At 41.9% G+C, this 19,293-nt stretch overlaps 1 protein-coding gene across 1 annotated transcript in view; it reads left to right on the forward strand.

The window, feature by feature from the left end:
* GALNT5 (polypeptide N-acetylgalactosaminyltransferase 5) overlaps window positions 1-19,293 on the forward strand; it is a 32,889-nt gene that overhangs the window by 7,719 nt on the left and 5,877 nt on the right. The window contains exons 2-9 of the mRNA XM_001512227.6: window positions 4,972-5,138; window positions 7,587-7,706; window positions 8,093-8,228; window positions 10,900-11,019; window positions 13,121-13,238; window positions 13,941-14,264; window positions 16,869-16,949; window positions 18,650-18,811. Coding sequence (XP_001512277.1) covers window positions 4,972-5,138; window positions 7,587-7,706; window positions 8,093-8,228; window positions 10,900-11,019; window positions 13,121-13,238; window positions 13,941-14,264; window positions 16,869-16,949; window positions 18,650-18,811 — 1,228 coding nt within the window. The remainder of the gene's footprint in view (window positions 1-4,971; window positions 5,139-7,586; window positions 7,707-8,092; window positions 8,229-10,899; window positions 11,020-13,120; window positions 13,239-13,940; window positions 14,265-16,868; window positions 16,950-18,649; window positions 18,812-19,293) is intronic.

Raw genomic sequence — 19,293 nt, forward strand, 5'->3', positions numbered from 1 at the left:
TCTAGGAGGAAATGCCACACATTCAGTTTCTGCATTTGAGGAAAAGTTATTAAAAAATGTTCCAACACTTTGCCCTGGTGATTAAGTAGGTGAGGAGGAAGTATACCCTTACTCCCCCCTCCAGATTTCATTCCGAGTCTTCCTAAGCTTGTGAAAGTTGATGACGGAGGTGTATTTCTAAAACCAAGACAAATAGCTTAGGTCTTTATGGATAGTTTCTTTTAATGGCATTTCTTAAGTGCTTACTATGAGCCAGGCACTGCACTAAGCAATGGGGAGAGAGATACAAGCTAATCAGGTCGGACACAGTGTATGCCCCTCATGGGACCCACAGCCTTAATCCCCATTTACAGAGACTGAGGCACAGAGAAGTTAAGCGACTTGCGGCGTAAACTCGTGGGCAGGGAATGTGTCTGCTGAACTCTCCTAAGCACTTAGCACAGTGTTCTGCACATAGTAAACACTCAAATACCACTGATGATGTGGCAGAGCCAGAATTAGGATCTAGGTCCTCTGACTCCCAGGCCTCTGCTCTTTCTACTAGACCACACTGCTTCTTTTCCAAAGGGGAACCAGGTCTTCAGTTTGTTCTGTGTTCCCGAGCGGAAATTTTGTGCTTGGAGTTTTCCAAAATTAGGGGTTACGTGTCTCACACCACAGGTAACAGAGGCAGGCTGGTCAAGAAAGAAGAGAAAGGGGTTATCTCCTAATAAGCAACAGAGAAAGACAACCCCAATAATTTTTAAGTCCTCCCCGTGAAAATAGAATAGAATTCTGGGCAGAGTTCCTCAGTGAGATGTTCTATTCTCCTCCAGATCAACTTGAAGATACTCGAGCTTTGGGAATGGAGGTCCCCAAAAGGCACACACCAAGCCAGTAGTTGAATTGCAAATAGAAGATGAAAAAAGCTTCTCATCGACCTTTAGTTCGAACAGCGAGGACAGAGACCTGACCCAGACATCACATTTTGGCTGTTATGGGATGAAATGAAAAATTCATAGAATGGGGGAAAATGGTATCACTCACTCAAATCTACTGATTTTTCAGCTTTTCTTATTTGATAGACACCATTCAAATCTTGACACTGGCAGATGGAAGAATCAGTTTTCAGCATTCACAAGTTGGGGAAGAAAATTTCCCTTTAAAAGTCGTCCATTCAGAATGGAAATTTGATCACCTTAGATTAAGGAACGGCTTTGAACAAGTGGCAGCTCCCCCAAGATAGTACCAACCTTGAATATAGGCCTAGAGGCCTATTTTCCCAAGATTTATTTCCTCTTACCCAACAATTTGTTATTCCATAAGACTGTTTCTATGCTATTAGTGAAGATTTTCCACAACCACAACTTCAGTGCATGCATAAAATTGTACTAGTTATGGCAGGCATGATCTCATCTTTTAGAAGTTTTAAAAAATCTACAAAATGAGGTAAAAATGCCTTCTACTCAGTCTCCGCACTCACCAGCATTTTTGCAATTGATTTGCTTCATTGTATCAGGGTAGAAGCCACCATTATCCAAGTGAGTGTTCTCTGAATTACTCAAGATTGCCCCCATTCAGACCTTATTCTTGGTCAAGAAACTTGAATATTTTGATGACCAATTTATGACTTTACTTAAAATGGGATTACCTAAAACATAGCATAAATTTATAAGCCAGTGGTCCAACCAGCTCAATACACTCATTAACGTAGGATGATTACCCTCCTTTACATCCACTCTATTGGTTGGAATGTACCTCTGGATGAGCCTACCTCTCTACCTCATGCCTTTAGTAATCCAACAGGGGACCACTTGATAATGAGTTTATCAAAACTTTCCTGGACCTCCTGATATTCAATCTTCACCAATTTAGACAGGCATTACCATCTGTAAATCAATGCCATCTGCATAAACCCACTTGATTTTCTCTTTCCAGCAATCAATCTTTTTACTTCATAATTGTTCTTTGTCTTTGAAGGTGAAGATAGAGACTGAATTTTATCCCTATGTGTGGGTGGGACTGGAAAGACTGAAGTAGGGCCGATAATACCTTCTACACTAAGAGTGGCAAATGATAACCTGGAAACAGGAAGTCACATTTAGTATTATTGGCTAGTTCTATTTTCAATCCTGCTCTTAGTCTCACAAACCTTCCAAAGTCATTGCTCAAAAAGTCCAACACTGTGACTTGTCTATGCTTTATCTCCTAACACTCTTCCACATGACCTCAGTCTTGGCCTTTAGATCCTTAAAACATATCTGTTCTCTTTGTCTCCAGTAGTAGCAGTCATAGTGATGAAAAGCAGTATAGCCTGGCGGGTAGAACACAGGCCTGGGAGTCAGAGAACCTGGATTCTAATATCAGCTCTGCCATGTGTCTGCTGTGCAACCTTGGGCAAATCACTTAACTTCTCTGTGCCTCAGTTACCTCATCTGTATAATGGGGATTCAATCCTACTCCCTCTTAATTAGACTGTGAGTGCCATGTAGGACAGGGACTATGTAAACCTGATTAAATTTTATCTATCCCAGTGCTTACAGCAGTGTTTGGCACATAGAAGGCCCTTAAATATTTTGATAATAATAATATTCAGAACTGAGCACTGTACTAACCCTGCAGTCCCCCCACCCACATGACCTCACCCTACAAGGGCAGCCTAGGCATTCTGCTATTATTATTCATTTTATTTATAATAGTTAGTAACCGGGTTACTAACCGCCCATAAATTCACATGGTTGTGCCCACTGCAGCTGCCGCAGAAATCTCAGGAGCAGCTCTGCCCATGCCACCATTGCTGCTTTCCAAGGGCAGGAGCAGGTGGTACCAATGTTGCCAACCCTCTGTAAAAATGAGCTACACTTGGTTGCGTTCACAAGGCCTGTGGAACTATTTCAGTATCTATAAATAGTGCAGTAGTGAGGGCTTCATTGTCCCTCTGCCTCAGTCCTTTAGGGGCAGCAGTGGTGGGCACAGCTTTAGGAGGAGCACTGCTGGAATGCTGGGGATGCTAAGGCAACCTGAGTTCTAATCCCCCTTCTACCACTTGCCTGCTGTGTGACCCTGGGCCAGTCGCTTAACTTCTACTCGCTTCAGTTTCCTCATCTGAAAAATGGGGATTTGAAACACTTTACTTAGACTGTGAGTTCCATGTGGGGCAGGGACTGGGTCTGACCTGACTATCTTATCTCGGCACATAGTAAGCACCTAACCAGTACCACAATTATCAGGAATAATAAAACCATTAGATAATGCCTTGCATCACCTGCAAGATTCTCCCCTCAAAAGTTAGAAAAACCTTATGTTTTCAAAAAGAGTTCATCCAGCATTGTTGACTTATCTGTTCAGGTGTAATATCTTCCATAATAAATAGGTTCTGAATTCTAATTTTGAGCATGGCAATGAGAGGCAAAAGAGGGGAGGAAAGGTCATTAGGGAATGATGTAGGCTCTGGCAGTATCAGTCCTCCCTCCGACCACACTCCTCACCCCCATCTCTTTTTAGACTTCTTTCTAGATACCAAATATCCAACTAACTAGGAAGGTAAGAGTTCTATTTGCTCTTATAGAAATCAATCAGTACATTATCTTGCTTCTCTTGTAGGCACCTTAGCACATAATACAGATGTTTAATGCATAGTAAGTGCTCTATCATCAGTGGTATTTATTCAGCACCCAAATTGTAAGCCACTGAATTTGGGACAGAATGAAGACACATGCTTCCTACCCTCCTCCCTTTCACATGACATGCAGTGTCACTTTGTGGAAAGTGCATGAGCCTGGAGTCTAAGGATCTGTGTTCCAATCCCGACTGTCACTGGCCTGTTGGGTGACCATGGACAAGTTAGCTTCACTGTACCTCAGTTTCTTCATCTGTAAAAGGGGGATTCAATATCTCTTCTCCTTCCTTAGACTACGAGCCCCATGTGGGACAGGTAATGTGCCTGGCCTGATTACCTTGCATTTACCCAGCATTAGTGCAGGCTAGGCATGTTGTAATTGGTTTAAAATACCACAATTATTATTTATCACTATGTTCCCTGCCCCCACCTGCCAAGAATGCTATACACTCACAAAACTGCAATTTTGTCACCAATTTCTGTTCTTTGAATCTAGCACAGGAAAAACACGATGTTCAGAAGAATAGATCGCATCCAGTGTCTTGTCCTTACAAGCATACTTTCAAACCACACAGGTAGTTTCTTATTGAAAAATCAGCATTTCCTGATTGGGTTATCAGCAGTAGCCACTGGCAGAATAGCACATTTTCTTTATGAGGGATTGGGGAAGTGCCAGAGGCAAGAAATGAAGGTGTGTCATCAATGAGGCAATCAGTAAACCACAGGAAATGGAAGGAAACAAAAAGCAACAGCTGTGTTACTGAGCAGAAACAGTGCACTCCCGTTCTCACTTCTGAGCAACTGAGATGATTCGATCTGGCTACCAGGCAGCAAGTATGCTCCCCATGAGGTGAGCATGGAGGAGAGGCAGAGCAGAGACCAGTTTCATTATCTAATAGCTATACACAGTTACGCCCTAAAAATGCTTCTATAAAAAGTGAAAGAAAGAAAAGATCCTCTCTTCTGAGACTGCCAACAAGGGTGTTAATTAGGACCAATGGCATATAAAACTAATTAGCTTTTCTATTTAAGTAGGTGGCAATTTCATCCTGTGGCTCTGATTTACCCTCAGATTTCATGGTTTGTACACTAGAAGTCCTTCGATGGTAGCAAATCTTCCCAATTCCTGATCATCCATGCTTTCTTTAGCCCCCAATTCTGTGTGAAAATAGAAAAAGGGTCCATATTTTTGGTATTCTTTGAGCTATTCCTGTGTGTCAAACACTGTGCTAAGCACCAGGGTAGGTCCAAAGATAAATAGGACACAGTTCCTGTACTACCAGGGGTAGGATGAAGTTTAAGTCAACATCCTTGGGTTTGCTTTTGCTGTGCTGAGTAGTGCCAAGGTCTCACATGTTTTATTCATCACCCAGGTGTGCAGAGCAGTTGGTTCATAATGACCTCCCGACCACCACAATCATCATGTGCTTCGTGGACGAGGTTTGGTCCACTCTTCTTCGCTCCATTCACAGTGTTCTCAACCGTTCTCCTCCCCATCTGATTCAAGAGATTATCCTAGTGGATGACTTCAGCACTAAAGGTAGAAAAGTCCTGCCTCTCTTCAGCTCAGAAAGTGAATGAACATGAACCCAAGAGGGTATTATGCAGTAGATGGAACTTGAGCCACTGAAGAAGAAGTCACTTTCCTTCCTCCATTCTGCCCTGAGAGAAATGCAGTTTGAGCTTGGCAGTATTATTGAATTATGATGGCATTTGGGCACCTGAGTTTTGGTAGCTGCATGCAGTGATTTTCAAAAAAGAATTTCATCCCTCTGGGTCTCAGGCAAGATTTACACTAGTAAATTAATTGAAAAAATTCAAGTCCCAAAAAATGAACTTTGGTCTCACTTATCTGGCTATTTTAGAAAAAAAAAGTCAGAGGGTTGTGAACTGTGGTTTCCCCAATAGTAATAGAAGTGATCATATTTACCATCCCTCTCACTGGATGGTATGAGTTCGTGAGATAACATTTTTTAAAGTATTTGGGTTCCACAAACTACCATTTTTGTTCTGTGGTAGACAAAGCCAAAGCTAAATTGAAAGTAGACAAAGGCAAACCAGACCACAGAACACTTATTTTAAGTTGACTTTTTAAACTCCCAATGTAAATATACAAATTACAAACAAACAAAAGCTGCCCTGCCATCCCAGAAGCACATTTTGCAGCCCTATGGTATAACCAAGCAGGATCGCCTAATGGGTAGAGCATGGGCCTGGGAGTCAGAAGGACCTGGGTTCTAATCCTGCCTCCACCACTTGTCAGCTGTGTGACCTTGAGCAGGTCATTTCACTTCCCTGGGCCCCAGTTCCCTTACTGGGAAAATGGGGAGTTAAGACTGTGAGCCCCAAGTGGGACAGGGACTGTGTCCAACCTGATTACCTTTTATCTACCCCAGCACTTAGAACAGTGTTTGACACACAGTAACCACTTAACTAATTCAATCATCGTTTTTCAAATAGAGTTAACAGGTATGAGGCAAAATGTCTCAAAACATTCTGATATGCAAAGCATATTTAAGTGGCGTGGCTCAGTGGCAAGAGCACGGGCTTGGGAGTCAGAGGATGTGGGTTCTAATCCCGCCTCCACCACTTATCTGCTGTGTGACCTTGGGCAAGCACTTAACTTCTCTGTGCCTCAGGTACCTCATCTGTAAAATGGGGATTAAGACTGTGAGCCCCACATAAGACAACCTGATGACCCTGTATCTACCCCAAGACTTAGAACAGTGCTTGGCACATAGTAAGCACTTAAATACCACTATTATTATTATTATTATTAAAGGAACTATTCAACTTTACCTCACCTTTCCTTTTAGTACAATATGAAAATATAGGAGTTGGCCTTTCTGGTCCTGTGACTGTAGGTGATAACAGAAGATAGAAAAAATAGGAGAGCTTTAGGAATCACTTACAATGCATTTTCTGAAGCCTGGAGCAAGACTGGCTGCTTTACATTGGCCTGATGAAGTCTAAATTGGGAAAGGGTTCCCAAGCTCCAGTGTGTTCTGACAGTGCAGCAGATGGTTCACATAATGTCAGTGGTAATGTCAAATGGCCAGTTGGTACTACTCCATAGGCCTTCTCCTGTGTGTGGCAATCAAAAATCCATTTATGGGGAAGGAGAAATAAAGGCTCTCCAATCCCACCCCAATCATATTGCCTCACTTCACCCATGTCTAATCTCCAGGGGTCTTGAAAATTCAGAGGTCAGGTCGGAAGAAGCTGGCAGCATTGATGGGGTGGTAGAGACAGCAGAGTAGCCATGAAAACCACTCCCCCTGCCATGTGGCCCATAAGAACCATCAATAGCCAACTGCTTTAAGGCACTCCCCACCCCAAATGTCTACACATTTTCTCTGGACACTAGACAGAGCCTTTGGAACTGGTTTATCCAGATGAAAATTGGACTGATGCCAAATCTACCTTTCCCTCTGGCCACATTTACCTGCACTCATGAGGATAAAAGTGCTTGCCCCACTGCTCTTATAACACAGAACAGTCAAAGATCTTAGTGAAAAATTGAATAAGGCCACAGGTTGTGAACTCTTTACCCAGAAATCCCATACAGTTGCCAGAGCAGTAACATACCGCCCTTGTGCAAATCCAAAACGGAATCAGTCTCTTCAATTTAAAGTTAAAAGGTGAGAAAGAGAGTTGTGGAAGAAAAAAACACCAAAAAGCAAGGCAACTGACATTACAGCAACACAAACCCTCCCCAGAGGAATGAGGTGAATCACTGCAGTTTTCATAGAAACTCAACAGTGTCACCACAGTTAAGAATCTTAGAGTGGGAGAGGAATTTATCCCAGAATTTACCATTGATCCAAGGTCCAGCTGATGGAACTGAAAGTTGTTGTAGGCAGGGTGTGTGTCTAACTATTCTATTATATTCCCCCAAACACTTAGTATAGTACTCAGCACACAGTAAACACTCAAACACGATCGAACAGATTTCTAACTTCTCACCTGTTTTTTTTTTTTTATTTAGAGCACCTTAAAGACAATTTAGACAAGTATATGGCACAATTTCCAAAAGTTCGTGTACTTCACCTCAAAGAACGACATGGATTAATAAGAGCCAGACTTGCTGGTGCAGAGATTGCTACAGGTAAGGAAGACTGTAACCACTGAGCATTACTATCTGGAGTAGGATAAAGGTTTTCTGGGTTTAGGGAGAGTACGTTCCTAGTCCAGATTGCTGCGTGCTTTCATTTCATGTGCCTAATAAGGGCAGAGTATCCTAGAAGACATTTGGGGAACAATGAAAAAATGGGTGTGGCTTGTAAATGGACGTTCTAGTTAATTGATGGAATTTATTGAGTGCTTTCTGTGTGAAAAGTGCCGTATTAAAACCTTTAGGAATGCATATTAGGTGCAAAACAGATGGTCTCCCTGTACTGAGGGCTGACAATTTAGAATAGATAAAAATTCTATTTTAAAGAAAAAATAATGTTTTTTCATCTTTATAATGTTATTTTCATTTTTGGCCCCCAGGTGATGTGTTGACATTTTTAGATTCCCACGTGGAATGTAACGTTGGGTGGCTGGAGCCTCTGCTAGAAAGAGTCCGTTTACACAGAAAGAAAGTAGCATGCCCAGTGATTGAAGTCATTAGTGACAAGGACCTGAGGTAATTTCATTTTACTGCATGTGAGCCTGTGACTGCCCCTTCCTTAAGAAGAAGAGAACGAGCTGACACTTGATCCCGAAGGAGTGTCTCTGGAGGTTTAGCTAGGAGAAGCAGCGTGGTTTAATGTAAAGTGCATGGGTTTGGGAGTACGAGGACAAGGGTTCTAATCCTGACTCCACCACTTGCCTACTGTATGACCTTGGGCAAGTCACTTAGCTTCTCTGTGCCTCAGTTACATCATCTGTAAAATGGGAATAAAAATGATAGTATTTGTTAAGCGCTTACTGTTCTAAGATATTAAGACTGTAAGCGCCACATGGGACACCCTGATTACCTTCTATCTGCCCCATGATTTAGAACATTGTTTGGAACATAATAAGCGTTTAACAAATACCATCATTATTATTAGGAGGGGAGACTCTTTTTTAAAAAAGTGGTATTTGTTAAGTGTTTACTAAGTGCCAGGCACTGAGATAGTCAAGTTGGACACAGTCCCTGTGCCACATAGGACTCAGTCTTAATCCCCATTTGGCAGATGAGATAACTGAGGCCCACAGAAGTAAGTGACTTGCCCAAGTGGTGGAGCCAGGATTAGAATCCAGGTCCTTCTGACTCCCAAGGCTTTGCTTATACAGTACAGGATTTCATGATTTGTGTTCATGGGAATGTTCAAAAGGTGATGGAAGATGTCATTTGTTTGGGGGGGAGCTAATATAAGCGAAGCCCAAATTCCAGTACGATGTTTCCCAAATGTAACAGATGGGTTGCAAGCCCTAGCTCTCAGTGGTCATCACTTGTGGGACACCATCGCTCTAGGCCAGGGAGCAGATAGAGGTCCTCAGCACTTTTAGGAGCTGCCGTGCCCTTTATAGCTAGGAGAAAATAGGCTCAGAAAAAGAAAACTTATAATTGAAGCAGCACGGTGTAGTGGACAGAGCATAGGTCTGGGAGTCAGTAGGTCATGGGTTCTAATCCCGACCACTTAGCAGCTTTGTGGCCTTGTGTCAGTCACTTAACTTCTCTGTGCCTCAGTTACCTCAGCTATAAAATGGGGATTAAGGCTGTGAGCCCCATGTCACCTCCACCAAACTAATTCTCTTCCCCTCTTCAAAACCCTACTTAAAACTCACCTCCTCCAAGAGACCTTCCCAGACTGAGCTCCCCTTCTCACTCTACTCCCTCTACCGCCCCCCTTCACCTCTCCACAGCTTAACCCTCTTTTCCCCCCATTTCCCTCTGCTCCTCCCCCTCTAATGTTGGTATTTATTAAGCGCTTACTATGTGCCGAGCACTGTTCTAAGCGCTGGGGTAGACACAAGGGAATCAGGTTGTCCCACGTGTGGCTCACAGTCTTAATCCCCATTTTACAGATGAGGCAACTGAGGCACAGAGAAGTGAAGTGACTTGCCCAAAGTCACAGCTGACAAGTGGCAGAGCTGGGATTCGAACTCATGACCTCTGACTCCAAAGCCCATGCTCTTTCCACTGAGCCACGCTGCTTCTCATCCCCTCTCCCTTCCCATCCCCTCAGCACTGTACTCGTCCGCTCAACTGTATATATTTTCATTACCCTATTTATTTTGTTAATGAAATGTACATCACCTTGATTCTATTTAGTTGCCATTGTTTTTACGAGATGTTCTTCCCCTCGACTCTATTTATTGCCATTGTTCTCGTCTGTCCGTCTCCCCCGATTAGACTGTAAGCCCGTCAAAGGGCAGGGACTGTCTCTATCTGTTGCCGACTTGTTCATTCCAAGCGCTTAGTACAGTGCTCTGCACTTTGTAAGCGCTCAATAAATACTATTGAATGAAATGAATGACAGGGGCTGTGTCCATCCCGATTTGCTTGTATCCACCCCAGCACTTAGTACAGTGTCTGGCACATAACAAGCACTCAAACACTGTAATTATTATTAACTGTTTACAATACTATGCTTACTAAGCTTACTAAATATGGAGGGGGACGGCATTCTAGGACAGTGGCAGGATGTGGACGAGAGGCTGCCAGCAAGATAGTTCAATGAGAAGTTAGCATTAGAGGAGTGAAGTGTGTAGGCTGGGTTGTAGTAGGATAATGAGATTTTCCAATCAGGACTTGGAGATCCCAGACCGGTTAGCTCTGAAGTCTGCCCTATCCCAGGATCCACTTATCCTGAAATCTCTACCCCATTTTCATCCCACCTTCAGAAGGAAAAAGTTAGCACTTAAGCTCCACTGTCTCTCTGGTCGGTCTGCTCATCCCTGTCTCTAGCTAGGCCTTGTTTAGCACACCAAGCCAACCTGCTCCGGAACCCCTCATCCTCTGGGTGCCACCCTGTATTTTGTCCTTACAACCCTCCAGAACTATGAGCTAGTTTCCACTTGAAGTCATGCTTGTGGATGAATAAAGCAGGGAAGTTGAGAGTCTTTCGACCTTGTCAATGGATTCCTGAGCACGCTGTACTTGATCTAGTAAGTGAGAGGGGGCAACCCTTGAAGTAGAAGAATGAGATTTTAGAAAGCAAGATTTCTGACTCATCTTGTCAAATCATCACTATATTCCCATACCTTTCTCAGGGGTCAGTAGACTAGTGGGAGGTTTATGACTGCAGTTTGACTAATTCTTTCCAAACAGGTATTATTTTAGACTCTGATGAGGCATCTGCCTGCTTTTCTTTCTGCTGGTTTAGTTACCAGACAGTGGACAACTTTCAAAGAGGTATCTTCACGTGGCCCATGAATTTTGGCTGGAAATCAATTCCTCCAGAAGTAATTGAGAAAAATAAAATGAAGGAAACTGACATCATAAGGTGAGAATGTGAAATTCAGGGATCAGTAACAAAACTGCCTTTTCTTACCAGGTAGAAGCAGTCAACTCCAAAGAACACCCAGTCCAATATGAATCCCAGATTTCAGAAAATATATGAACCAATACAATAGGGAATAAACAATCCAAGATTAGTTCTTCGAGAACAATGAAAAGCCTGGATGCAATGGGGGAACATGACCTGACAAGAGAAATAAAGGCTATGTGTTGACTCGTTTGCTCAGGTAATGGTAAGGTAATGGTGGTAGGCACACACAAAGGACCTGGGTTCTAATTCCCACCCCACCACTTGTTTAGCTTGTGACCCTGGGCAAGTCACTTAACTTCTCTGTGCCTCAGAGACCTCATCTATAAAATGGAGATTATATATGTGGGACATGGACTGTGTCCAACCCGACTAACTTTTCTCTACCCCATCTCTTAGAACAGTACATAGTAAGCACATAGTAAGCACTTAACAAAAACCATAAAAAAGTTAAAGTAGATGATCTGCCATTTAGCACTGCACTGATTGTGTCTGAATGTTTCAGATTGATTGGAGAACAAACACTCTAGGGTAATCCCTGATTTTCAGGCTTCAAGCATCAATCAGTGGCATTTGAGTGTTAGGCACTATACAAAAGAAACAAAACATGTTCCCTGACCTGAGTTTAAAAGTCTAATGGATGAGATAGGCAAAACTAATTTTCAGCTAGTGGACATCAGAGAAAAACAGGAATAAAACAGGATGAAGTTGAATAATAGAATGCATAAGTTCATACATATGATTAAAGTAGATAACTGAAGGCATTACTAAGATGTTTAAGTAGCAGAAAGGGGAAGGAAAGAGAAGGGGGGGGGGAAGAGCCTTTCTCCCCAATTTCCTTATTCTCTTTCCTCTTCAAAGGGAACATGGTAGGGCCAACTTTGAGGTACACATTGGTGAGTCATTTGGATTTTGGATAAATTTTACTAGTTGCCCCTGCCTGGCAGCTTTGCTTTGAATTTCAGACCTGGTTTCTTGTAGTGTGAGAAGACACATTTTTCCCAATCAGAACCAATTTTGTAGGCAAAAGGTTTTTTGATTCGATACCTGAAAAGTTATCAAAAGGGATATTCAAGTATGCCTATGTTTTTTTGCTCATCCTAGCTTAATATTATTCATTGCCACTATACCTTTGCTATTGCTGGGAAGTGATGCCATCATTAATATTCAACCATGAAGCTGCTTTGGTGAAATATTTAACATTTAAAAATTCCTCAAATGTTGGATACTTCCAATAAGTAGGTAGTTTAGAAGGCATAATAACCCTCTCAGGCCATTCGAATAATTGAGTAAATTTCATGCATCACTAAATGCTACCACATGTCCTTTCTTCATCATCAGAATCATTTGTATGAAAGTTTACATCAGGCAATCCAAGCAGTGACTGGGACTCAGTAAGCATTCAGTAAATACTACTGATTGATCGCAATGTGCAGAGCACCAGACTAAGCACTTGGGAAAGCACAATACAAGAGAATTAGCAGATACATTTCCTGCCCACAGGAAACTTAGTCTAGAGGGCAGAGATGGGCATTAACACAAATAATAGGAATAAATTCAAAAGTGAAAGATTTGTCTCTGTCCTAGAGGTCAGTAACTATAAACCCAGTAAATACAAACTGATGGCTAGACAATAGTTAAGTGTGAGAATTGATAAATATAAGAGTCAATAACTTAATCAGTAGCAAGTAAATAAAAAGGTAAGTGGGGAAGAAAGAGAGGCAAGGATTGGGGAAAAAATTGGCTTCCTCAATTCTTTCTCCAATTATTACTTCATTTAGCCAAGCTTCATTGATATCAATAACTTTGGCAATAATCTGCTTCTTTAGTCCTCTGCAGAAATTGATCACACACCATCTTCCCTACAGCACTAGTAAAAGTGGCAAGTTGTTTCTTCTTTAATGCTCATATCTATTGAGAGCTTTCTGTATTTAGTACTTATCATAAAGTAGTTGCCAGGGCTTTAGGTCTCAAGAATTCACTAGTTCAAGGACAATACTCATTTAATGTCCAAATCCTCCACGGAGCACAAGCCTAAAAACAATCTTTTCACTTTTAGGTGTCCAGTCATGGCAGGTGGACTGTTTTCTATTGACAAAAAATACTTTTATGAACTTGGAACATATGATCCTGGACTCGATGTTTGGGGTGGTGAAAATATGGAGATTTCATTTAAGGTGTGAGATCATTCTTATTTCCTTCTTTATTAATATGATTTATTTTAACTAATTGCATCTGATTATTTAAAATGGTAACGAATCAGAGGGGGTGCTTCAGAACCATTTCAGAAACCCAAATACACTGGCTACCCTCTGGGATAGAAAGTGAAAAACTTGGTTACTGCCACTAGCCAACTTTGAGGAAGTCATTTGGGGTTTCCATAACCTAATTTACCCATCTGACAACTGGGTAATATCCTACTTTCCAGCAGTAAACCTAAAATGCTTTGGGATCTAGAAATGATACAAAATCACCAATATCTCTTTTCTGAGACTCAAAGCCACATCTAGAATACTATACTATCAAATGATAATTTTAACAAAACCCCACCATCATCAAAATATGTAACATGGTGTTGTGCTGTGTGCTCTGAATGGTGGTATCCTTTCCAACTGAAAACAGAGAACAAAGAAAACAGAAGACTGTATAGTTTTGTTTTTGCCAGAGCAAATAGAAATGTGTCACTGAGTTTGGTGAAACACACTTATCCAGAATTTTATTCAGAGACAGAGACGGAGGATCATCTGTGGAGTTACAAAAGTTGAGGATATGAACCCAGAGAGCAAAAGTGGTCCAAAGTGATTTCATAGCATCACTTTCCCTATGAAAAAGAGCTCACCTCTGAATAACAGATTTTTGCAATCTAAATCTCCCCCCAGGTGTGGATGTGCGGGGGAGAAATCGAAATTGTTCCCTGCTCCCGAGTGGGGCACATATTTAGGAATGATAATCCATACTCCTTCCCCAAAGACCGGGTAAAAACAGTGGAGCGGAACCTGGTTCGGGTGGCAGAGGTCTGGTTGGATGAATACAAAGACCTTTTCTATGGTCATGGCTTGCACCTCCTGGAGAGACGTTCTGATATAGGAAACCTAACCCAACAAAAAGAACTCCGGAAGAAATTACAGTGTAAAAGCTTCAAATGGTATCTGGAAAATGTCTTCTCTGACTTGGAGGCTCCTGTCGTAAGAGCCAGTGGGGTGGTAAGTACCATTTCCAATATTTAACGGCTTGTCTAGGCTGAAGCAGTGAATGTTTATAGATGATGGGCTGATTGATAGAGAAGTGGGGCAAATTTTTAAATATCGAGTTAATCTTAGACAAAAAATCACTTGCTATGCTTTTTTTCTTTATTCTTTCTATAAAATGATCATTTTTTCCATCATGGGCTTTAGATTCAGAGATCTTTCTCCAGTTTCAAGAGGTAAATGTATTTGTCAATGGTTGGAATGAAGTACCTTCAAAAGAATGTGAAGAATCCACCCTTCAAGATGGCTGATGGCAATTCAGCCTTTCAAACTATGCTTTCTTAGCATTTTTGATCCCATGAAGTAGGTGGGCTGTTTTCCATACAGAGTCAAGACCAGTAGGTCCTACCCCTGTGGCACTAGTGTGTGAGGTGATGCGGAAGGAGAAAACCCCTCTACCTCTTCAGGAGAAGAAATGGAATGCAGATAAGGATGACATTATTCTTAAGCCAACCACCACAGTTCACTGCTGATACTTCTCCCTTGGCTGGGTCATGGGAGTTGAGGCAGAGATAACAGCGATGATTTCTCGCCTCCAGATGTATATCCACACCAGATACAATCGCTCTGGTCAAACTCCTACACAGATACATATCATCCTAGTATCATTTCATCAGGCAGGGCACAGAGTGTAATTTTGGCCTCTTGGAACTGTGCCTAAATTTTTGGATTGCTGAAACCCTCAGGAAGACAGAGGAAGGAGGGAGGCAAAGGAGCTCACAGGGACTGGATTTTTTGAGCAATCTTTTCTTGATCTTAAATCCACCTGAGCAACAGGAGGTGAGTGTCTTTTAGATGTAATGCCTACTGGGTTCTCAGCTGCAATAGATTCCACCCCACACTTCCTGTCCGTGACAAAGCCACAGGAAGCTAGGACTATAATGGGTAAATTAGATCATCTGTACAATTACTAATTTGCTAGACAAAGCCCTATAAGAGTGGATGGCCCTCTAGTGTCTTCTTCAGCTTAATTGAATGCAGCCAACAACGTTATCCGATTCTTGAGCCTAAACCTTTGTAGAATAAGAAACTGGATTTCTGAGTTAAATCCCCAGCAACGTGCTTAAACTTAGTGGAAAGCTCTTGTTACTATACTTTAATCTAACTACTTGCACTAAATTGTGCAGCATGGTTAATGTTAGTGGGATAGTTGGTGGAAAAGCAAACAAACGAACTTGGCAACCCAGCCTTAAAGTTCCTTTAGAGCCAGGTTTTTTGCTCAAGTTAACAACTGAAGCTTTTAAGATAGAAGAGTGGATTTATGGGGTTTTGTAAAGACCTCACCAGAATGCCCATTCTCTTTATGCCAGTTGGCACATTCAGGTTTGTAGTCCTGAAAGGTAGCCACTTCAACTTAATGAGAATCAATGCGATCTAATGGAAAGAGATTGGGCCTGGGAGTGAGGAAACTTGGGTTCCATTCCCAGCTTCACCCCTTGCCTGCTGTGGGTCACTGGGCAGGTCACTTAACTTGTGTGCCTCAGTTTCCTCACCTGTAAAATGGAGATTAAATACCTGTTTCCCTTTCCCCCTTATACTGTAGCCCTATATGGGTCAGGGACTCTGTATGACCTGATTGTCTTGAATATACCCCAGGACTTAGTACATAGTTCTTGGCACAAAGTAAGCCCATAACAAATACCGTACTAAATGGTCAGTGGAGGTAATTGTGGAGCAGGAAGAAATTCCCAAATGATAGGTATGACTTCAGCGGTCAGCTCTAAATAAAATGATCTTGCAACAGTTGTGGTACACATGCTGTAATTTTAAAATAATGATTGATTACCAAAGTCCATAGATTTGCCATTTTTCCTTTCACTTTAAACTTACCCAGTGGATTTTTTAGAGTTTTAAAATAATACGTGCCAATTATCTTTATGCAGGTGGATCTAATTCTGGGATAAAAATGTTGATTCTTCCACCATTGTTAATTCCCAGATTTCGATATTATCAGAAAGCGTATCGCTACCGAAAAACCACTAGAGAGCACTAGAAAACCATTTTTTGTCACTTGAAGTAGTCACTAAAACAAACAATCTAAGCTATTTTTCAAATATTATTCATTCCCATGCATGAGTAGTTACTGAGTTGCATTACATTTGTGAGTAATCACTCAGAAAATGTCACTGACATATATTCTCCCTGAATTATTGTCTAGGCGAGTCTTACCATCTCTCCGCTATGTTGTCACCTTCCTTAAATAGAAAGCAAGTACTTTCTTGATGAGCTTTCGTTGCACTTTTCTGAAGGAATCAATAGAGGGTACCCTTATCCCAGAAATACAGGGCCTGATAAGTTCATCTCTTGGCAGCTGTAGCCTTTGCTACCGAGGGAAGGGTTTTACCAAGGAGACTACCTTCAGCATCTCCCCTTTTGAGTCACCTGTCTTCATTTTCAGCAAGATAAAACTCTTGAAAGTTTCCCCCACACACCGGAAAAAAAAAAGTCCACAAGTGCAGAAACCACTCCATTTTAAGCACCATTATCTAAGTATGATGCATGTCTGTCTTCGTTGAAAACAAGGTTTTCTAAGTTTACATTGCACATTTTGCTTCCTAGCTCATTAATGCAGCCTTGGGAAAATGCATTTCCCTAGGGAATGACACTGTGGTTATGGAGGACTGCGATCTAAACAGTAAGGTAGGACATAATGGAGTTTCTACCACACTAATTCCTCATTCAGTGCTGTAACTTCTGTTGCCTTTTCAGAAAGAGTTAGCCACAACTGAAAGCCTCTCTCCCCTCCTACTAGGAGCATACTTTAACTTCTGAGTTGCCAGCAAATGACAGTGGGAATTCTGGCCTCCCTTCCACACCCTCCCCTCATTCATACAGTATAGGGGAAAGAGTCCACAGCTTGGGAGCCAGAAGATTTGGGTTTTAATCCTGGCTCCACTACGTACCTGGTGTGTGACCTTGGCAAGTCATCCAACTTCTCTGTGCCTCAGTTTCCTCATCTGTAAAATGGGGAGAAAATACTTGGTCTCCCTCCTACTTAGACTGTGAGCCCCGTGAGAGACATGGACCTGATTGACTTGTACCTACCCCACTGTTTGACACATAGTAAGTGCTTAACATTATTATTATGCTTCCATGGTCACAGTGGGAACTGCAAGCTGCAGAATGCTAACAATCTGGCCAGAGATGCAGGGGAAGGACAGAATCATGCCTGATCGGTGGCACACACTGAAGCAAAGGCATGATTCCAAAATGCTCCAATAGTTAAGTTAGATGCTCAACAATCCAGGATTGAGTGGCAAATAGGAAAAGTCTCATCTTCTACTCCAGAGGAAGATTTAGAGGGGGAATAAGATGGGATGTAGTTTGGAAACCTTTTAGACCCCCAGAGTGCAAGTCACTTAACACTGAGGGTTTCCAGTGCTTGACCCCAGTGTCACAGATTCATCTATAAACTGGCCTCACTTTGAGCCTCCGATACCCCGATCTTAAAGCTACGAACAACCTTACAGACCATTCCTCTTATGATTCTCCCACGTGGTTAGTACAGTGCTCTGTGCAGCGTGGCTCAGTGAAAAGAGCATGGGCTTTAGAGTCAGAGGTCATGAGTTCAAATCCCAGCTCTGCCACTTGTCAGCTGTGTGACTGTGGGCAAGTCACTTAACTTCAGTTTAGGAAGGTGAACTGAACTCAGTTCCCTCATCTGTAAAATGGGGATTAAGACTGTGAGCCCCACGTGGGACAATCTGATTTCCCTGTGTCTACTCCAGGGCTTAGAACAGTGCTCGGCACATAGTAAGCGCTTAACAAATATCAACATTATTAGTAGGCACTTAAATGCCACTGACTGATTGACCTGAATAGAAGGGAAGTGATTTGCCCAAGGTCACACATCAAAGGGTAGAGCAGGGGTTAAAACCTAATTCCATCTGACTCCCAGGCTCATGCTCTAACCATTAGGAATCCTGCTTCTCCAGATCTTGGGTAAATCACTTAGCTCTCTGTGCATCAGTTTCCTCATCTGTAAAATAGAATTTCAATACCTGTAATCCCTCTATTAGCCCCATGTGGGATAGGGAGTATGTCTAGCCTGATTGTCTTGTATCTACCCCAATGCTTGGCACATAGTAAGAACATAAATACTATTATTATGAGGGCTTTTCCCTTATACTGCTGCCTTTGGCTTGAACCAAGAGCTCCTCTTCCTCTTGCTCAGTCTTTTTTTCTCTATCAAAGGAAAACTAGAATATTACAGGGTGGCATCTCACTAGAATTACAGCATGGAATTCTAAAGTGTAACAGCAATAAACATGAGGTTAAGACTAAAGGTAAAACCTCTGAATGATCAGAACCTGCTAAATATTCCCTCTTCCTTCCCCTAGATGCAACAGTTCAATTATACCTGGTTAAGATTTATAAAACATGAAGACCTGTGCCTAGCTCCTCTGTCTGCCAGCGAAATCATGGGTCTGTCCCCTTGTGATAACAGAAACAAAGGGTTGAAATGGTTGCATAAATCACTGGTTGCTCTTCGTCCAGAACTCGTAAGTAGAACTGATTTTTTTCCCACTGGTTTGATCTTAAATAAAATGAAACACAATAGCCACTGTGAATTTACCAGATTAAAATATTTAAATTGGTTTGGTAATAAATAAAAGTAATACTAAATCTCCAATGGCAAATAGCAACATCTCTGTTTTTCTTCCCAAAGAAAGTACAGATTCAATTAGTTACACTGTTTCTATCGGCTTTTTACAACACTCACTTTCCAGCCACATAAGGACTTCATCTCCACAGCATTTTTAGAAATTAAAATTAAGATTCAAAGGTTAAGGCACAAAAGTTTTATGCCCACCTCTCACCTGTCTTTCTTGCCCCCAAATGGTGATTTACCTGATTTGACAGCAGGATTCTCTGATGGTGCTCTAACGATGATCCTAACCTAGTCTTTACCTCTTTCCTGTTTCTCCATCTCTAAAAGTGACTCCACCCCCAATTGCCTTGAAGACTAAAGAGATAAGTAGAA

This window comes from Ornithorhynchus anatinus, chromosome 9, assembly GCF_004115215.2.
Source record: "Ornithorhynchus anatinus isolate Pmale09 chromosome 9, mOrnAna1.pri.v4, whole genome shotgun sequence".
NCBI classification, from domain to species: Eukaryota; Metazoa; Chordata; class Mammalia; order Monotremata; family Ornithorhynchidae; genus Ornithorhynchus; species Ornithorhynchus anatinus.